Source organism: Pithys albifrons, chromosome 21 (assembly GCF_047495875.1).
Source record: "Pithys albifrons albifrons isolate INPA30051 chromosome 21, PitAlb_v1, whole genome shotgun sequence".
NCBI lineage: Eukaryota > Metazoa > Chordata > Aves > Passeriformes > Thamnophilidae > Pithys > Pithys albifrons.
The window spans coordinates 4,597,928-4,616,073 of record NC_092478.1 but is presented as its reverse complement, the minus strand read 5'-3'; the positions used below and the strand labels follow the sequence as shown (position 1 = coordinate 4,616,073).

At 51.6% G+C, this 18,146-nt stretch overlaps 1 protein-coding gene across 2 annotated transcripts in view; it reads left to right on the top strand.

Annotated features, from left to right (window-relative positions):
• The window catches only part of ATP2A3 (ATPase sarcoplasmic/endoplasmic reticulum Ca2+ transporting 3), a 51,006-nt gene extending 34,981 nt beyond the window's left edge, over window positions 1-16,025 (top strand). The window contains exons 13-22 of one of the 2 annotated variants that reach the window (XM_071575332.1): window positions 840-1,058; window positions 1,488-1,823; window positions 1,918-2,138; window positions 2,900-3,102; window positions 3,204-3,289; window positions 3,903-4,036; window positions 4,450-4,567; window positions 5,193-5,310; window positions 7,246-7,318; window positions 11,294-16,025. In XM_071575332.1, the coding sequence (XP_071431433.1) occupies window positions 840-1,058; window positions 1,488-1,823; window positions 1,918-2,138; window positions 2,900-3,102; window positions 3,204-3,289; window positions 3,903-4,036; window positions 4,450-4,567; window positions 5,193-5,310; window positions 7,246-7,318; window positions 11,294-11,369 (1,584 nt within the window). In that variant the 3' untranslated portion in view covers window positions 11,370-16,025. The remainder of the gene's footprint in view (window positions 1-839; window positions 1,059-1,487; window positions 1,824-1,917; window positions 2,139-2,899; window positions 3,103-3,203; window positions 3,290-3,902; window positions 4,037-4,449; window positions 4,568-5,192; window positions 5,311-7,245; window positions 7,319-11,293) is intronic. The other variant, XM_071575334.1, reaches the window with a different exon arrangement.
• Window positions 16,026-18,146: the final 2,121 nt, after the last annotated feature.

The window sequence follows — 18,146 nt, the reverse complement described above, 5'->3', positions numbered from 1 at the left end:
TTGAGAGTGGAGGAAGTGCTGAGGGTGCTGGTGCTGGGGCAGGGGAGAGGTGATCCTGTGCAGAATTTGTGCACTTGACTTTATTACCCTCTGGATACCAGTAATGCCCAAAGGTTACAGCTTTCCACTGTAACCAGAAATAAAATAGTGCTTCAAAGGGCGTTTTCTTCCCAAGAGAAGAGATGCAGGAGGAATTTCCTCCTGCTGACTCTGAGAAAATTTGTATATTATTGTTCCCACTAGGAGATAATCTGGGTGGGTGAACTCTGTCCTCCAGGTCAGGCTGGGACCCTCTAAAGCCACCAGATCTGTGGCTCTGGATGAGCTTTTTAAGAGGTATAATAGAAGGATTGCAAGTTTTATATTAAAAAGTAATGTCAGGGCCCTTTGCAAGGTCGGAAGGGCTGGGGTGAGATGCTGGGATGCTGCAGGACATGTTTTCCTGAATCACAAAAGCATTTCGAGCATCCACTGAACATCCCATATTTTTTTCCGTCGTACATTCCATCTCATCCCCTCCAGATGTGAAAGGGATCTGCGGGGTGGGAGCATCTCAGACAGACCTGTAGGTATTGTGGGATGCCCTGCAGAGCAGATCGTGCTCTTGGTGACCTGATGCGGGTCCCTCCTCGGCGTGATCCCGGTGCTCTCGGTCGGAGGCTGCCATCTAGTGCCCTGAGCCTCAGGGCTGGGATGTGCCCGCTGGAGTTCTGGAGATATTTCCTCCTCTTTTGCCCAAACTTGGTGCCTTCCCTCCCTCTGCCGCTTCCCTCAGTGCTGGCATGAGAAGCTCGTCCTCTGCGTTCATTCCAGCCCCTGAACCCTCTCCTCCTCCCCAGGGTGCCCCGGAAAGTGTGATCGAGCGCTGTACCCACGTCCGTGTGGGCACTGCCAAGGTCCCGCTGACGGCCCCGGTGCGGGAGAAGATCCTGGGCAGGATCCGGGACTGGGGCATGGGCATCGACACGCTGCGGTGCCTGGCGCTGGCCACCCACGACTCACCGGTGCGCAGGGACACGATGCAGCTGCACGACTCCGCCGCCTTCGTCCACTACGAGGTACGACCCACGGGGCTTCATCCAGGAGCTTTTTTGCTTATTCCCAAAGTTTTCCCACAGGTTTCCAGCTGATCCATCTGTATTTTGTCTTTGGTTTCTCTGTGAGCAGTGTAATGGCTCAACATCTCTGCAGGCCCTGCAGGTTTGGTCCTAAGGATAACAGCCCCATCTCACTGTAGGGTGACTGCTGAGAGGGGTTTGGGAACCACCAAGGGGGATGGGGAGGGGAGCAAAGCAGAGGTGTGAGGAGCAGCAGAGGGAATGGGACCATCCACTGCATTGGGGCATCCATGGAGCTGTTGTGAGGAAACCTCCTGAACATTTCCTGTCAGGGCAAATCCCTGTGTCTGGGGTGGTTTCATAGCAGGGAGGGAAACAGCTTCATTGCCAGGGGTTCATGTGGGTCTGGGCTATGTCCTCCCCTTCCAGAACAACCTGACCTTTGTGGGCTGTGTGGGGATGCTGGACCCTCCCCGCAAGGAGGTCACCTCCTCCATTGAGATGTGCCGCAAGGCTGGCATCCGTGTCATCATGATCACCGGCGACAACAAGGGCACGGCGGTTGCCATCTGCCGCCGGATCGGCATCTTCTCGGAGACTGAGGACGTGTCTGGCAAAGCCTACACGGGCCGGGAGTTCGACGAGCTGCCCCCCGAGGAGCAGCGGCAGGCGTGCCGCGACGCCCGCTGCTTCGCCCGCGTGGAGCCGGCGCACAAGTCCCGCATCGTCGAGTACCTCCAGTCCTTCAACGAGATCACCGCCATGGTGAGCCCCCCAGGGATGCCAAAATACCCTCCCTGGTCTCCTCCTCTCCCCCTGGCCCGATCCTTTGCAGCCTGTTAATCATGGCTTTGTGCAGACAGGTGACGGCGTCAATGATGCCCCGGCCCTGAAGAAGGCAGAGATTGGCATTGCCATGGGGTCAGGCACGGCCGTGGCCAAGTCGGCTGCTGAGATGGTGCTCTCCGATGACAACTTCTCCACCATTGTGTCGGCCGTGGAGGAGGGCAGAGCCATCTACAACAACATGAAGCAGTTCATCCGCTATCTCATCTCCTCCAACGTCGGGGAGGTTGTTTGGTGAGAGGCCCCCACACTGGGTACCACACTGGGGGGAGCAGGGGGAGGGACACGCATTGCCCAGGGCAGGTGACCTGCAGTCTGGTCCGTGCCCCTTGCTCCTGGCAGCATGTGGTGTCCAAACTGGCAAGCCCAGGCACCAAACAGAGCAGCAGTGCCTGGTCTCATTCCCCTGGGGCAGGGGGATTTTTCTTTTATGATTTTACATTCCTGCCATCCCCTAGGACTTATTTCATGAAGGAGTTGCCTATTTAAGCCCATGCCAGTGGCTTAAGACAGGCGCAGGTATTTGTGCAGGTATTTGTTGTCACCAGGTCACACTGATGCCCTTTGCATCAGGTCCTGGGCAGCTCTCCCTGTCCCTGCCCATCCTTCCCAGTAAATCAGCACCATTGCCAGCAACATGGGCATCACTTGGACATCCTTTGCCCTTGCATTTCAGCAGGGTGCTTGTGCTGGGAGCAGGAACCTGCATGGCTCTGGGGACATCAGTGGTTGGGTTTCAACTGCAAAGCAAATTTTAATAGCAACAGGAACAAATTTTAGCTGCAAAATTCAGTGCTAGGCTTCAGATTGCTGATCAGGGGCTGCAGGTTAACCTGCAGGACTTCGGGTGAATATTCAGTTTGAGGGTTTGGATCCAGGGAACCTGCTCACTCTCCTCTTGCATAACACAAACCCTTTCTCTGGCTGCCCAGAGCTTGTTTGGCAATCTCTGTCGGCAAAGAGAGAGAATTCAGCATCTCTGTTTTTCCACACAGCATCTTCCTGACGGCCATCCTGGGCTTGCCTGAGGCCCTCATCCCTGTGCAGCTGCTGTGGGTGAACCTGGTGACGGACGGGCTGCCGGCCACGGCGCTGGGCTTCAACCCCCCCGACCTGGACATCATGGAGAAGCAGCCCCGCAACCCCAAGGAGCCCCTCATCAGCGGCTGGCTCTTCTTCCGCTACCTGGCTGTTGGGGGTGGGTCCTGTGGGCACAGATGAGAATGGGCATGGGGGGCCATGGGGCAGGGGGGTGTCCATTTTGGGTGCTGGGGGTAAGGGTGTCTCTCTTGGCCACAGTGTACGTGGGCCTGGCCACGGTGGGCGCAGCGACCTGGTGGTTCCTGTACGACGCCGAGGGACCACAGGTCTCCTTCCATCAGCTGGTGAGTCAGGAGGGGAATAGGCTGACGTGTTGAGCAGATGGGTGAGGACATGGATTCAGGTGTTGGGATCTTTCCTCTGCCTTTTCTTTGTGATGGTTATAGCGTTCCCAGATTGCTGGTAGAGAAGACAATATTCTAAAACAGAAGCAAATTCTCTCCCTCAGGCTCATATTTCCAGCCTTGCTTCTGCCAGTCACCAGCACAGTAGGGAAAACTTGATCCAAAGAAGCTGAAAGCACCTCCTGTGCCTGATCCCACTTTGAAAGGGATCTGTTTTCACATTACTGGAGGTCTGAACAGGGTGGTGGGAAGGTGGGAGCCATCGCATCCTAATGGCATGTGTGATGGAAGGTGTATTTTTGATAGAGAGATGTGGGTGCTCAAGGACCTCCTTAACTGTGCTTAAAAGTCTCAAAGCCACTCTCTGGCCCTAACCCTAAAGCCCAACCACAGCTGGGTCACTTTAGACAGTTTGATCAGTTGCTCTGAACCGTGGGATATTTAACAGCAACCCAGTTCATCGTGTGCCCCACAACCAGTCGACTCTTCCTCCTCTCTCCTGCCTTTCCTGCTGCTCTGCCCTGTATTTACCAGCAGTTTCCTGTGCCGACAGAGGAACTTCATGAGGTGCACTGAGGACAACCCCATCTTTGAAGGAATTGACTGTGAGATCTTCGAGTCCCGATACCCAACCACGATGGCTCTGTCTGTGTTGGTGACAATCGAAATGTGCAACGCTCTGAACAGGTGAGGTGGCTGCAGGATTGCTCTGTGAGTGACTGATTTTGTGCAGGGTCTCTCTGAGCATCTGTGGGTGGAGTCTGAGCTTCGCTTTGGCTCAGCAGAACTATTTAGAGCATCCTCACAGGGGACTGCTGGGTTTTCCATAAACAAACTCCTCCAAGGCCATGTGCTGCTGCTGGTAGCTGTGGAGAAAGGACTGGATCCACATCCATTAGTGGTTTGGTCACTAGTGATCCATGAAGGTTGTTTGTGTTGAGTGCCCAGATGGAAGTTGCAGCAAAGCCTGAAGCTGAACAATCTGGAAGAGAAAGGATACAGCATATGGCCCTGGCCCTCGGAGGGGATGGAACTCCCAGTGTGGGCAGGTGCAGGGAGCAGGAGGTTACTGGGGCTAATGCTATCCCTTTGCCTTCCAGTGTCTCTGAGAACCAGTCGCTGCTGCGGATGCCACCGTGGCTCAACATCTGGCTGTTGGGGGCCATCATCATGTCCATGGCTTTGCACTTCCTCATCCTCTACGTCAAGCCCATGCCTGTGAGTGCCCTCTGCCACCTCTGTGCACAGCCCAGGGGGCTCCTGTGAGCAAGAACATCCCTGGAGCAATATTTGGGTCTGGAAGTTTTTGGGATGGTTGTCCCCAGAAGGTGCCCTCCGGTCCAGGTCCTGTGACTCAACCCACCTGAGGAACCAGGAGTGTCCCTGCATTTACCTAGATCAAAACCTCTCTTTATGGGCTTTGTAAAGGAGGGTGGGTATCTCCAGAAGGTTCACCTCTTCCCTTTGCAGTCCAAGGCTGGTGATACCTCAGTTAATGCCCAAGGGTGATAAAGATGAAGTGTGTCTCTGTGCCCAGGAGGTTACCTTTTCCCTTGTCCCTGCTAGGCACCTGTGAGCACACAAACACACAGTCCTAGCTTGTGCCTCCCTTTCCCCATCTGCAGGAAAGAAGGACATAATCTTTGACTTATTTTGGCCAAGGACCACCTTGAGATCATGACAGACCTTGAAGAAATCCCGTTCTTTGGGCTGTCTGGATCCTCCCTCCTTGTACCTGGGATGACCCTTTCTCAACCTTTGCCATGTAACAATGTGACACTTAAAACAACAAAATACCCTACCTCCTTCCTTCCTGACATATCCAATCCTTTCCATCTTGCAGCTAATCTTCCAGGTGACCCCCCTGAGCTGGCCGCAGTGGGTGGTTGTGCTGAAGATCTCCCTGCCCGTGATCCTGCTGGATGAGGGACTCAAGTACCTTTCCCGCAACCACCTGGATGGTGAGCATGGTCTGCACCACCCTGGGTTAGGTTTGCTCCGTGGTGCTTTGCTTGGGGCTCCTGGTGGCTTTGTGGACACTTCACTCACTTCCTCCACTCATGTGATGTCTGCACCGTGAGCCCACACACCTCTGCTGTGAAAAAGGGGTTTTTTCTCCTGCCCACTTCCCTCCTGGTGCCACACCTGGAAGAGCAGTTGGTACTTAGACCTGCTTGAAATGCTCCCTTTGGAACACCTGATAAATCTGCCAAATATTATTTATCCAACTCCTCTCAAACCTCCAGGCACTGGATCCCTTCACTTACAAAGTAAATCAAATTCTGGGTTCTAACTGGGTCCCTTCCTTTTTTCCCCCTCAATCTTCCACCCCTCTCTGTCCATCCTTACCCTGTGTTGGCTACCCCTGTGCTAAGAGCAACTGAGACCTGAACACCTTAAAGTGGCTGTTATGGGGTTGCCCTTGGCCAGCATCTCTCAGGATCTGGCCCTTGGCACACACAGAGCAGAAGCAGCTCCCGTGACAACAGGGCAGAGGTTCCTTTGTGCTCCTGGGCTCCCTGCTGTAAATCACAGCATGGCTTTGGGCAGCCCTCCAAAGAGATGATATCATCTTTCCTTTCATTTCTTGAAAGAAGAACTTGCTGTGGGGGATATCTCGGCGCTGAGTGGAACCCGCAGGTTTGCCCAGTGGTGGCTGTGGGCCCAGGGCTGCCCTGTGGGGCTGTGCCTGCTGTGGGGCTGGCCCCTCTCCAGGAAAACAGGTTTGACACGATTTTTGGGCTGTGCTTGCCCTGGGAGTGATAGGAAGAGGAAAGGCAGGGGAGACACTGTCCTTGCCTGGGGAAGCTCTGGGGGCAGTTGAACAGCCTGAGTGTGGGGACTGGATGTCCTTTCACAGCATCACCTTACTCAAACGTTTCTTCACCCCTGAGACAACCTGTGTCCTTGCAACCCCCTCCTTTTGCCTTCACCCTGTAATAACGACCCAGGAAAACTCTGCAAAGCCACTCCTGCCTTTCAGGGCTGAAGGCAGGTCTGGCCAGGCCTGTCAGGGTGGGATTTGGGGCATCATAACAGCTCTGCTTGATTTCTCATGGAACAGAACCCTGAAAAAAGCTGGAAATATGGGACAGGAAATTCTTGCAAGCAAGAAATGATCCCAGACTGGCCACCCTACCCATCAATGGGTCCCAGTGTCGTGGGAATGCTCACATTAGTCTTCATTTCTGTGTTGAGCTGATGCATAAACCCAGCAATAGCTCAGAGAAACGGAGGTGCAGGAGCTTCTGTTTTTCCAGACCAGTAGAAATCGTTTCTATCTTACTTCTATTTCATTGTTGTATCTCTCACCAGACACCCAGATCTGTTTTATTTCGTGATTCCGAGCCTGTAACCACAATTCCATGGCGTGGCACCGGGCTGGGGAGTAGGAGAGCTGGCTGACTCCTGGCTGTTGCATCCTGTGTATGCCCTTGGGTTTCACTTCACTATCTGTGATCTGGGGATGAGTCTGTCTTTCTCCTACACTTTGTATTTCTCTATAAAATCTCAGCACTGTTGGAGGAAGGGCTGTTCTTTGGCTCTGCCTGCGCTGCTCCGAGCACAGCGAGGTTTCTGGGAGGCATAAGATCCTTTCAAGTGCCATCATGCCAGCTCAGAGTGCTCCCTCCCAATGTGCTGAGTCCTCTGAGCTGCCCTCATGGCCATGGCCACGATGCTGCTGATGCTCACGGATTGCTCTGTGTCTCACCCAGCCAGGGTTTCCTCTGCAGTTATTCAATCACAGCTGTGGGGCAAAATCACGCTTAAATCATCAGATTTGAAGGAAGTAATCAAGATTCTTCATCTTCCTAATTCCTCTGGGACTAGAAAAGGAAGGAAAAAACCCTTCAAAAGCCACTTTTATGTGTGGTCTTATGATTTTTTTTTACCAGGCATTCTCAGGACAGTAAGACCCGAGTGGAGTGGGAAGCACCAGTTGAAAACCTGCAAGACTCCAGAGCAAGGGTTGGCTTCTTACATCTCTCATCCCTGAATGCAGTATCCCTGTGCCTCCTACAAAGTCTTGGTCATGTGTGGTGGGGACCTGCTTAGAATGTCTGGGTGAACATGGCTTAGGAAACCAGCCCATAACACAGCCCAGGGCCCCTGTACCCAGACAGGATCTTTCCCACAGTGGCTTCTGTGTTTTGCTTCAAAATAAGGTCTAAAAAGCCTGTGAAATAGCTGTTGGATGGCAGTTTTGGCCAGAGGCCAGGCTGCTGCTTGATCTCAGCAAGGCAGTGCCTGGGCATGGTCTCCAGTGTGGGACTTTCTGAAGGATGGCCAAGGTGTTCAGTTGAGGAATGTGAATGTATATCCATGAGCAGAATGTATATTCAGCTGATTCAGGTTTTGCCTGGAAAAGTATCTCCTTTGATGAGATTTAGATAAGTTGTGTTTCCATTATGCTGGATTTGCCTTGTCCTTGAAGTGGCAGAAAGATGAGACACTCCAGTTTTCACAGTGGTCTCAGTGCTTTACATTCCTCTTCCCATCACCCCGGTCATGTCCAGCCTTTCATCTCACATGCTTTGCATGTCTGGCTGCCTTCATCTCTCCCTGGCCCCTCTGAGGTTTGTGCTGTCTCAGTTTTGGGAGGCAGTGTGAGTGTGGGAACAAGTGAATGTACATGGCTGAGCTGGGTTGGCTTGGTGTGAGCTACAGATGTTCTGTCAGGAACGTGGAGATGGGCCCTCCCAGGGTCTGTCACACAGATACACACTGCCAGGCTCACAAGGGCTCTCAAGTACCTCTTGCTCTAGAATCTTTTATATTTTCCATGCCCTATGCATTGAAGTGTTTGTTCTTTCTGAATCCTGTGGCATGCAGGAGGATGGTTTCCAGGCATCTGTGCCAAGACCTTGCAGAAGTCCCTTTTCTGAGCTGATCTCAAAAGGTCACGAGTCTTGAGAGGACACTGAGATAACCCCAGTGCTCCTGTAGCTCTGTGCACCACCACCCCACTGCTGAGGCATCCCACTCCCCTCCTGTGCTGTCCCTGGGCCTCCTCATCTTCACAGTCTTGAAGCTAAACCATGGCAGGTGCTGGTGTTGCCGCCATGGTGTTTCCACTTGTTTCCAGCACCTGAAGCAGCAGGCTTTGCCTGAGTGCTTGGACTTCACCATTTCCCACCTGTGCTGTGGCAAAAGCAGCAGCAAATGATGAAGCAGGTGCTTTCTGCAACACAAGTACACACCTGCCCTGGCAGCAGCATCACTGAAAATCAGGACTTCCGATGCACAGGAGTTGACTTTGGTGTGTTTTGTGGCAGATTAGCATTTATGCAGCCATTTGTCCTTGTGCCCAGTGAGGACAGCAGCCCTCAGGGTGATTTTGCAAGAGCTGTAAGGTGTGATGGCCACCCCACTGGGTCTCTGTCCCCTCCCTGGTGGGCACCACAGTGCCCCACAGCCTCCTGCTGCCACAGCTGATGTGCAGGTGAGGTTGCACCCTTGGGTGAGCATCTCCGCTGCTGAGGGAGATGTGGCCCCTTCTCTGCCAAGCTGGCATCAGCTTCATGCTTCAGCATCCTCCTAGAGGGCAGTGGCTGGAGAGGTGGCAGTGTGGTGACACTCCCTGCCAGGGGCACACCCGGCTCTGTGTCTGGGACAGCCCAAAATCTGCAGGGACTGAAATCTTCCTGTCCCATCACAAAAACCACCAGCACGTAGTGAAAAGGAGCTGTTTGCCCTCATCTTCCTCTGAGCACCTGGGGAGGAGGGAAGCCCCCAACACTCCCCCAGGAGCAGAGGGGCTGCTGCCTGCCCGTGTTCCCTGTGGAGGAGGCAGCATCCCTCTCCCTGGCACGGCGGAGCCGGCAGCGAGTGCCTGCCCTTGTAGGGTAATCTCTGTGTGGAGCTACCTTGGCTGGGCGCTGGCAGAGGAATGTGTCCCCATGGGCCAAATCGTTCCCTTGAGCTGTGGGATGCTCTGCAGGAGAGCAGCACTGCACCTTTCAGTGCTGGAATCTGCACACAGGATTTTGCAGCTCTGCTGCCTTGCTTTTTGTTTTTATTCCCACTGCCTCCTGTTTTTTTGTGTGTGGTGTGTGCCACGCTTTGGAAATGGGAGAGCAGAGGGAAGCTGCCAGTGCTGCTTCCTTGGTATTGCAAGGGAATGGGAGAAGGATTTCCCTTTCTGTTTTCTCGTGGGGTCTTGGATGAAGCTTGGGGTGCCCTCTGGGAGACATGCAGTTTTCAGAGCTACAAGGGCTGTGCTGTTTCCTTTGGTGAATGAGGTGCTATTTGAGCTTCTGAGCTGGCAACTGGAGCCTGCATCCCTCCAGTTTTATAGGAAGCTGTTAAGAGGAAAGTCAAAAGCAATAAGAAAAAACCTCCCCAAAAGCCTCAGCTGTCCTGATGGGGGAGCAGATCTTGCAGAAGCTGAGCTCACATTGTTCAGTTGCTGGTTTGCAAGTATTGAAGGGCTGTGACACCTCTGGGAGATTTGGTGTGAGGCAGGATCTGGATGGATCACCATTGCTCCATCATTCACCATCAGACCCTCTGCTGTTGCAGGGCTCAAGGAAACACCTGACCTGCTCTGTGCCAGGACTGTGTTACTTACAGGCCTGAGCAGCATTTTGAAAAGCATCCACTCTGGTCAAGCACCATAGCTGTGTCTTCTTCCTGTCCCTGCCTGCTTCCTCCTCCCTGTTTGGGGGAAATGCCATGGCTCACAAATAACCACTGGTGTGTCATCTGGTGGAGACTTTTAAGCCACTGAAGGGACACCCCAGCAACGGGGAGGAGCTGAATTTTGATTATTGCAGTGAGATTTAATACAGTGCAGCTGCAGCACTCCTGCTCTGCACCAAAGCCTGTGGTGTGGGGGTTATCTGGAGGGATGGTGCCATTGCATCAGGCCATTTTATCCCAGGACACGAGGGCTGTGCTCTCCGGCCAGTGCTGCAGAAAGTTTTGGCAGAAGTTGCAGAGAAGCTTTTTCCCTCTCTCTCCCCTGTTATTTATTAATTCCCCTGGAACCTTGTCGGCACCAGGGTTGGCAGCAGGCTCAGAGCTCGTGGGTAACCCCGGGCAGGACCCCTATTTATCACGAGCACAGTAACAGCAGTCCCCTGCGAGATGTGTTTGGTGATATGTGCAGCGATGAAAGAGAGAAATGCAGCCAAAAGATTCACGATAAGTGGTTTCTCTAACTCTTCTTACCAAGTGCTGCTTGTGGTGTTTTTGTTTTAAGAAATAAAACGTATTTCTGGGCAGACCAAGCTGCCCTGGGCTGGAGAGCAGCTGCTGCCTTGTGGGGTCAGGGACTCTCCTGTCAACTGCTTGAAAATTGGAGATCTGGTTGATGTAAATCAAGCTCTGGCAAGGATTTTGAGGCTGCTCACTTGGAGTTCAAGCTGAATACTGCAGCTTTTCTTCACACCATGTGTTGCCCATGACCTTGCATGTCCAGCCCCATCCATCTGGAGGGAGGAAGGAGCAGGGAGGGCAGCCCTGGGACAGTGGCTGTGACATTCTGGAGGTATAAATGGATGTAAATATCTGTATACTGGGTGTCAGCCCATGGAGCAGTATCCACATACCTGGCTGTGGCAGGGACAGGGCTCTGGGATGGCTGGTGGGATGCAGTGACCTTCTTCCTCTCTGAGCCATTGCTTTTCCCTGGGTGATGCCTCATTAGGAGCAGTAGCAAGGGATTCTCCCTGCTCATCTCCCCACTGATCCTGTGCCTGTGTGGCTCCACCTCATCCCTTTTCCCACCTCCTGCAGGCTGAGTGTGCCGAGCCCTTCCACAACCAGGGACTGGCATCCTCCTCCTCCTCCTCACGCAGTCAGACCAGCTCTGTGCAGACACAATCCCAGGTCCCTTCTGGGATCAACCAAGAGCAACCACTCCTGATAACAAAAACAGGGAGCTGGTTTGATTTGATTCCTCACCACTACTTTTCCTTTTCATTTTTCCCTTCCTTTCAGGAGAAGAGGACAAGAAATGAATGACACGAGGGCAACGCTCCGAACTGAAGGATCCCTAACTTGTAACTCGGACTGAAGTCTTGCATGTGTGACCATTGCTAGAAGCCAGCAGGACATGCATGTGTCCCACCATCAGACAAATGCGGGTGAACCGTCGAAAAGAAAAATACTGATTTTGTTTTGTTCTGTAGCTTTCTTTTTCCTGTACATACGAGTGCAATTACTGGACAGCTGGCACAGGGTTTGGGGACGGAGCTGTGTGGACCTGGGTCACTGTAACACGGTTCCTTGGGCATTTGTTCCTGCCAAATTTGAGATCCTCTTTCCACTTTTCACCCTCACTGGGTGAGCTCAGACAAGGTATCCTTCATGGGAGGTCGAGGGGAGCAGTCGGCATTTTAGGGGACACGCTGAGCACAGATGGGAGGCTGCACCCCCAGTGGGCTGGGGTGAACCAGGGCAGCTTTTTTGCAGTGGTTGAGGGCAGGGAGAGAGCAGAGGGGGGCCAAGTGCTGGGGTCACCAACCCTTGATGGTGTCAGTGGGTGCATTGCTGCTGCTCTGCCCCGATGGCTGGAGCAGCTGGGAATACCTTCAGAGTGTCCATCGGTGCTGTGGGTCTCACAGATGTGTGTACATTGAGATCAGGTGCATGTTGTGGAAGGCGAAGTTCTCCATATTTATCATGCTCTCCTGTTTGATCCCTCTGTAGTGGAAAGCCCAGCACCTTCTCAGGCTCATCCAACACCAAAGCATGATGTGGTCTTGTCTGTTCTTCTCCGTCCTGCATCCTGTCAGATCCCATCTGCCCTGTAGGAACCCCCCTCCTCCTCATAGGGGCAGCCATGTAAAGCAAAGCACGGGGATACTCACCTTTGAATTCCCCCTGCCCACTCCCTCCTGGTCACACTTTCTTCCCTCAGTGGATTTTTAACTATTTCCTTAGCAGGAGTAGAGCTTGAGTCTTTAGGAGCACATCCACATCTTCGTGTCCTCAGCTTTGGAGAGCATCCCTGTCTTGCACAGGACATCCTTGCCAAGGGATGGGATGGGAATGAATGTATGCTTGTACATAACGTGGTCTTTCTCCGTGGGTGGTGTTTGTTGTAGCATCCCTTTTGTAAGGCACCAACTTTGTTTTGCCCTCTGGGGATTTTTCTGCAGCAGGAGTGAGACAGGCTGCAGGGAGGGTTGGTAGATCAGGAGGGGATTTGGGATCCAGCAAATTGATCTTTCTCCACTGAGTCACAGCAGCTGTGAAGCTGACAGTGGGTGGTTTCTTCTCCAGCTCTCCAAATCCTCCCTCCTGTTCTCCTCATGGTCCCCCACGATCCATCCTGATTATATTTAATTAGCCAGAGCCTGTATCTTTTGTTTCTCTTACATTCCAGCAACAGCACTAGAGCCAGGGTTTGGGGGAGCATTTTGCTCATTTGCTGTTGGGCTTTTTGTCCTTTTTTTTTTGCCTCTTAAAGCTTCCAGTGCTTTTCTGTTTCTCCTGGACAAGAGCTACTCTTCTGTACAGTAGGTGCCAAATGTCATCCCTCCTTTCTTTTCTCCATCACCAGCATTGAAGATGAGCAGAGCCCCCAGACCAATGGGAATGTACAGAATTGTTATACTACTGAGCTGATTTATTGTACAGAAAACCTTGCATGAAATGTTGTTACTGTATTTAATATATAATGTATTCAAGGAATTTTAATATGGAGCTCTTAAAAAAGATCTTTATAGATACTCTGTGGTTAGAAGATTGTTGCTGATTTTTTTTAATCTTATTATACTTTGTCTTGAAGAAGTTTTATTTTTCAAACGTGTTCTGTCTAATTGATTTAATTAGTTGATCCCATGGGACAGCCAATTCCTCTTCAGAAATGTTCACCATGGATGAGATTCACCCTGGTGCAGAGGGCCAGGGTATGACCCAGGTACTGCTCAAGCCTTCAAAATAAGGCTTCAGTAAGACTAATGCTGTAGACACGTGATTTTCCCTTCCCCAAAGGGTGGGTTTCACCTTATTTTAGTACAGATCATAGACTTGTTTAGGTTGGAAGAGATGTCCAAGATGACTGAGTCCAGTTCCATCCCTCCATGCAGAAAAATAACCAGTGGGAATTTAAGCCAGTGCCAACTCAGTGACATCAGAGGAAACAGCTTTCGTGTTTCCCTGAGGATGAAAACCAGTTTGGGAGAGGCTGGACTGGAATCAGAGCATCCCAGCCCTGTAGGGAGAGTCCAGCAAAGTTTTCAGCTGCCCAGTGGCATCTCCCTGGGACATGCTGGGGTATGGCCTTGGTCCATCGTGCCTGCAGGAACCTGTTTGGTCCATCCATTGCACCACCTGAGTTAATGTTGTTTTCCCTGGACTTAAGGTCTGCTGGGGGATTATTAATTTAATCTAAATCTATGTGTGTGTGGAGGAGTTTCTGGTGTAAAAGCCTGGGCAGTGTCAGCCTGTTCATGTAGTTGTTGGGCTGCAATTACGAGCTACCAAACCCTGAGCCTTCGTGGCCAAGAAACCACAGCTGGGTCCCAGCCAAAGGCTCCTTCTTTCCAGCAGCAACAAATTCAATTTGATTCCTATTGTGAGCCTTCAGATCTGCCTAGAAAGTAGCACAAGTAACCTGCAGGAGCCCCCCCTTGCTAAGAGAGACCATTTTTGTCACATTTCTCCTTCCAAATGGTTGAGCACATCTCTCTTTCCCCCATCCTTTAATTATTTGGAATACAGGTTTCACTCCATGCTTTTTGATTACAGAGGCTTATCCTTCAAATATCTTAATGAAGTAGAAAAATACCCATAGGTGTAATTATTTTTTTCTTTATTCTTCAGTGAAGGGTCAGGATAAATCACGGAGCAGTTATTTATTGCATGTGTGCCACCAGCAGTGTGTTGGGCTGGAGCATTTACTAAATGTGAGGATCCTAAAGCCACAACCATCACTTTGGGATCTTGTGTCTTACCAAGGCATCTGACTGTGCAATACAAGGCAGATGGGCACTGGGTGGCTGTTTCAGGGGCAAACCTCTGCACTCCTTGCCTTTTTTGGCACCAGAGTTTAGGAATTATTTCCCTTTTAGTTTTATTTTGATGGTGCTGCCTGGCATAGACAAAATTTTTAAGTAAAACTTAGGTCTTTCCAGCAAGACCTTTAGCATCGGGGGGGCTGCTGTGGCAGATCCTCCAGGAGATACAGGGATAGGATGTGCTGGGATGGCAGCATGGGGTCATCCATGAGCATTTTATCCTCCTTCCTCAGGGGGCAGCACCGTGCTGGGGTATGGCCAAGGTGTGCACAGCAGGTCCTGCATCCCTGGGCCAAACACCCACGGGATCAGCTTTGGGCAGCAGCAGCGGAAAGTCTTGCTCTGTTTTGGGCTGTTGTGTCTTTGTGGCAAGTTGCTGGATGAGCTTTTTCCCCTGTGGCGTGGGATCCTGGGGGGAGGCACGTTGGGAAAGGAAAAAGAGCAAAGTTCTGCATCCTGTGTTTTATTTGTGTCGTGTGGCCACTGTATGGCTCAGGGTCTGAGTGAGGTTTGGGATTTGTTTGAGGCTTTGACATCGTGAAGATGCTGCGTGTGTGTTTCTGATGCCAAGGCTGGATGGTACCACCAGGCACTGGAGAGGTCAGTAGGAGGGACAGGCTCTACTGGAGGGGGCTTTGTTCCTGTAGAAACATCAAATATGGGATTGAACCAGTTTCTGCTCAGGGTGTGGATGGCAGAAATAGCCAGAGGAGTGATAGGAAAACACAGCATTAATTTCTGGTTCTCCTTTTGTGCATCAGGTTGATAGTGCTGCTTCCCAGTCAGGGTCCTGCTCCACAAAAAGTCTTCAAATAATTTCTGTGCAAGGGCTCAGACTGAGAGATGTTCATGAGGCATCACAGCACTCCTTAAAAACGCACCAGAGTCCCCAGTTCCAACTCCTAAGACTTACTGGGATTTTTGGATCATCCCTGGCATGGCCATCACCTTCTATAAATGATGCCAGAGATTCAGGCCCACCAGGGCTTTTTTTTCCCCCCACTTCTGTAGTGGCATTTTCTGTCAGGGGAAACAGTGTGGACTCAGATTTTTTTGTACCAAGGAGAAGGCACCAGCCTGTATAGAGCTTGCTTGGCACAGCTGGGGTTAGGGTTTGGAATGCTGCAGTGAGGAAAAGGGACACACAGGGTCAACTGTGATCCCTGGCCCTGTCCTCGTGGTGCCATCCAGCTTTTGGTGTGGGTGGGGCATTAAATGAGCCAAAATCTGGGTGTGCCTGGAGCGATGGGGCCGTGGGTACCACAGGGGTGTCTGAGCTGGGTAGATCCAGGCACTTGGGAGCAAGAGGAGGGCGACCTCTGGGCTGCCAGGGGGTGCCCTCAGGGGCTGGGAATATGCTGGTTTTTTTATATGAGATGCCTGAACAGCCAAATCTAGAAATCTCTGAGTTTGTGCTTCATAGCAAAAGGTAAATCGTTATATCTTGGGGAGGGTGGGAGGGTGTTAACTGAGGGATAGAACTGAAAGAAATGAGGTTTCCTATTTTATTATATGAGAGATATTTTTCCACTAAATTACTGCTTCCTAAATCATGCCCTTTGTCTGACTGTAAATAGCCAGGTGTGCTGGGAAGACGTGGGAAGGCTCCTCGTGGTCACATCCACACAATCCACTCTGTTCACACAGTATTGGGCTGATTTGTTTTATACTTAGAAAATTGCAGAAATAAAAGTGATTTTACTGGACGACTCTTGGGGCTTTTGTCTAGTTGTTGTTTTACTGTTTTGGGTGGGTTTTTTTAACTTTTCTTACCCTGTTTGTGGCTAATCTGGGGGACATTTGGGAGCCCATGGAGCTGTAGGGGAGTGCTTGAGGGCATTTTTCATCCGTAAAAGGAGTTGTGCTCACCAGATCAGGATTTCTTTTGGGTTTTCAGAGGAGCCAAACTCGAAATGGAGCTGAGTTTGTGCCTGGCATGGGACAACAAAGGCAAAATGAACAGAGTGGCATGATGTGACTGTTGGGAATTTTTTAATTCGCTCTTGGGGCACAAGAATACAAATAACACTGCTAATTTTGACTGTGTCCAGAATAGTCATCACCTTATCAACCCCAGCTGAGAGGGGAGGTTTAAATAAGCCCTGCAATAACCTCTGCAAGAAATAATTATGAAATAAAGGATAATTAAGTAACTTGGCCTCCTCTGTGGGGAATGGCACAGGGCTCGGGGCTGTGTGTTCCCATCTCTGCATCACCCGGAGCTCTGCCCATAGTGATGTTCTGAGTGGAAAGTCCTGATGGAGCTGTGGATCATGTTTTGGAGCAAATCTGTGTTCATGGCAACATCCACCCTTGGTGCCTTTTTGCTGGGATGTGGCCCCACATGCCCCTTCCCAATGCTCTGAGCAGGAGAGAGGTGCTGCACAGGGGGAGCCAAAGCTTTGTAACCCACAGTGGGTTACAGAGGGACGTGGGATACCCTGGCAAATGCTGGGTTTGGGAAAGGGCCATTGCTTGGCCTCCTCTTTCCAGATGCAGTCCAATGCCAGAGCAGGAGGACCACCACTGCCATGGCTGGAGGTGACCCTCAAGCCAGTCCCCCGAATCAGCCACCCCTGAGGGTGCATTGTTGTCTTAGGGCATGGCAGTGAAGGCAAAAACACCCCAAATCCTCCACCTGGTGTTGTGTCATTCCCTAAACCCCTGGGGACTGTCACCACTTGGGCTATGCTTGTCTTTTGGAGCCATGATTCAGAAAACAGGTATTGCTCTCCCAAAATAAACAAACCCAAGGATCTGGACCTCATGGCACATGTCCAGCCACACCGTAGGATGTGCATCCACACTTCCAGCAGCCTCGATGGCCACAGGGCCACCAACACCCTTTTCCCCCAGCAGCTCAGGTTCATGTTTGTTTGGCATTGGCTGCACCACCACTGAAGTATTTCCAGGGAGACGTGTTGTCACAGCAACTGGGGATGGAAATGCCACTTCTGAGTGACTACCTCCAAAAACATCTCCCTGTGCCGTGGCGTCGCAGCACGGGACAAGCTCCAGCCCTGCTGGGAAGGAGCGAAGAGGGGTCAAGGACAAGTTAAAATTGGAAAGAAAACTGAACATGCCGTTTCATAGGACCTTGCTCTCATTTGCCATCTTTTTTTCCACCCTCTCCTTCCCATTGCCAGCAGGGCAGTGTCACCATCTCCTGTGGCTGGTGAGGGCAAGGGGGTCTGTGCCAGCCAAAATTATTGGGAAGAGCCACCAGCAGCTCTCAGGGGCTCTTCTTGGCAGCCTTGACCACAGCAGGTCCCCTTTGCACCCGCTGTCATATTTTAAGTCTCTCTGCCTCCGTGTTACTCCTCCCCTTCCACAGATCTGAGCGTGCTGCACATTTTTGTGCAGAAATTCAGAGCCCCATGCTGGACTCTGCCAAGCATGAGTCTGGGTTGTGCAATGAGCTTCATCTATTATTTTTTTATTTTCTTTCCCTCCTCAACAAGTTTTTGGAGAAGCAATGTCTGAGAGCCTGGAAAGAGCTGTCAGCTTTCATGCCTTCCACAGCTTTACTTTTCTGGATGGGAGTGGGCTTGATCCCCACGCAGAGGCTTTCAGAACACCCTCTTTGTGCTCCAGCAGCTCCTCCATCCTCTGGGTCCCAGCTCAAAGCAAGGATGTACTCACAGTTCTGTCTCTCTTAAAAATACTGTTGTTTTGCATTTTTCTCTCCACAGCCCCCAGCAGAGGCTGAGCCTGTTGAACGGGCAGGGGGAAGGAGTTGCTTTGGTTGTCATGGACAGAGCCCTGTGCTAAACTAACCCTGTGCATCACAGCCAGGGATACCCTTGGAGGGGCACCAGCCCTCAATG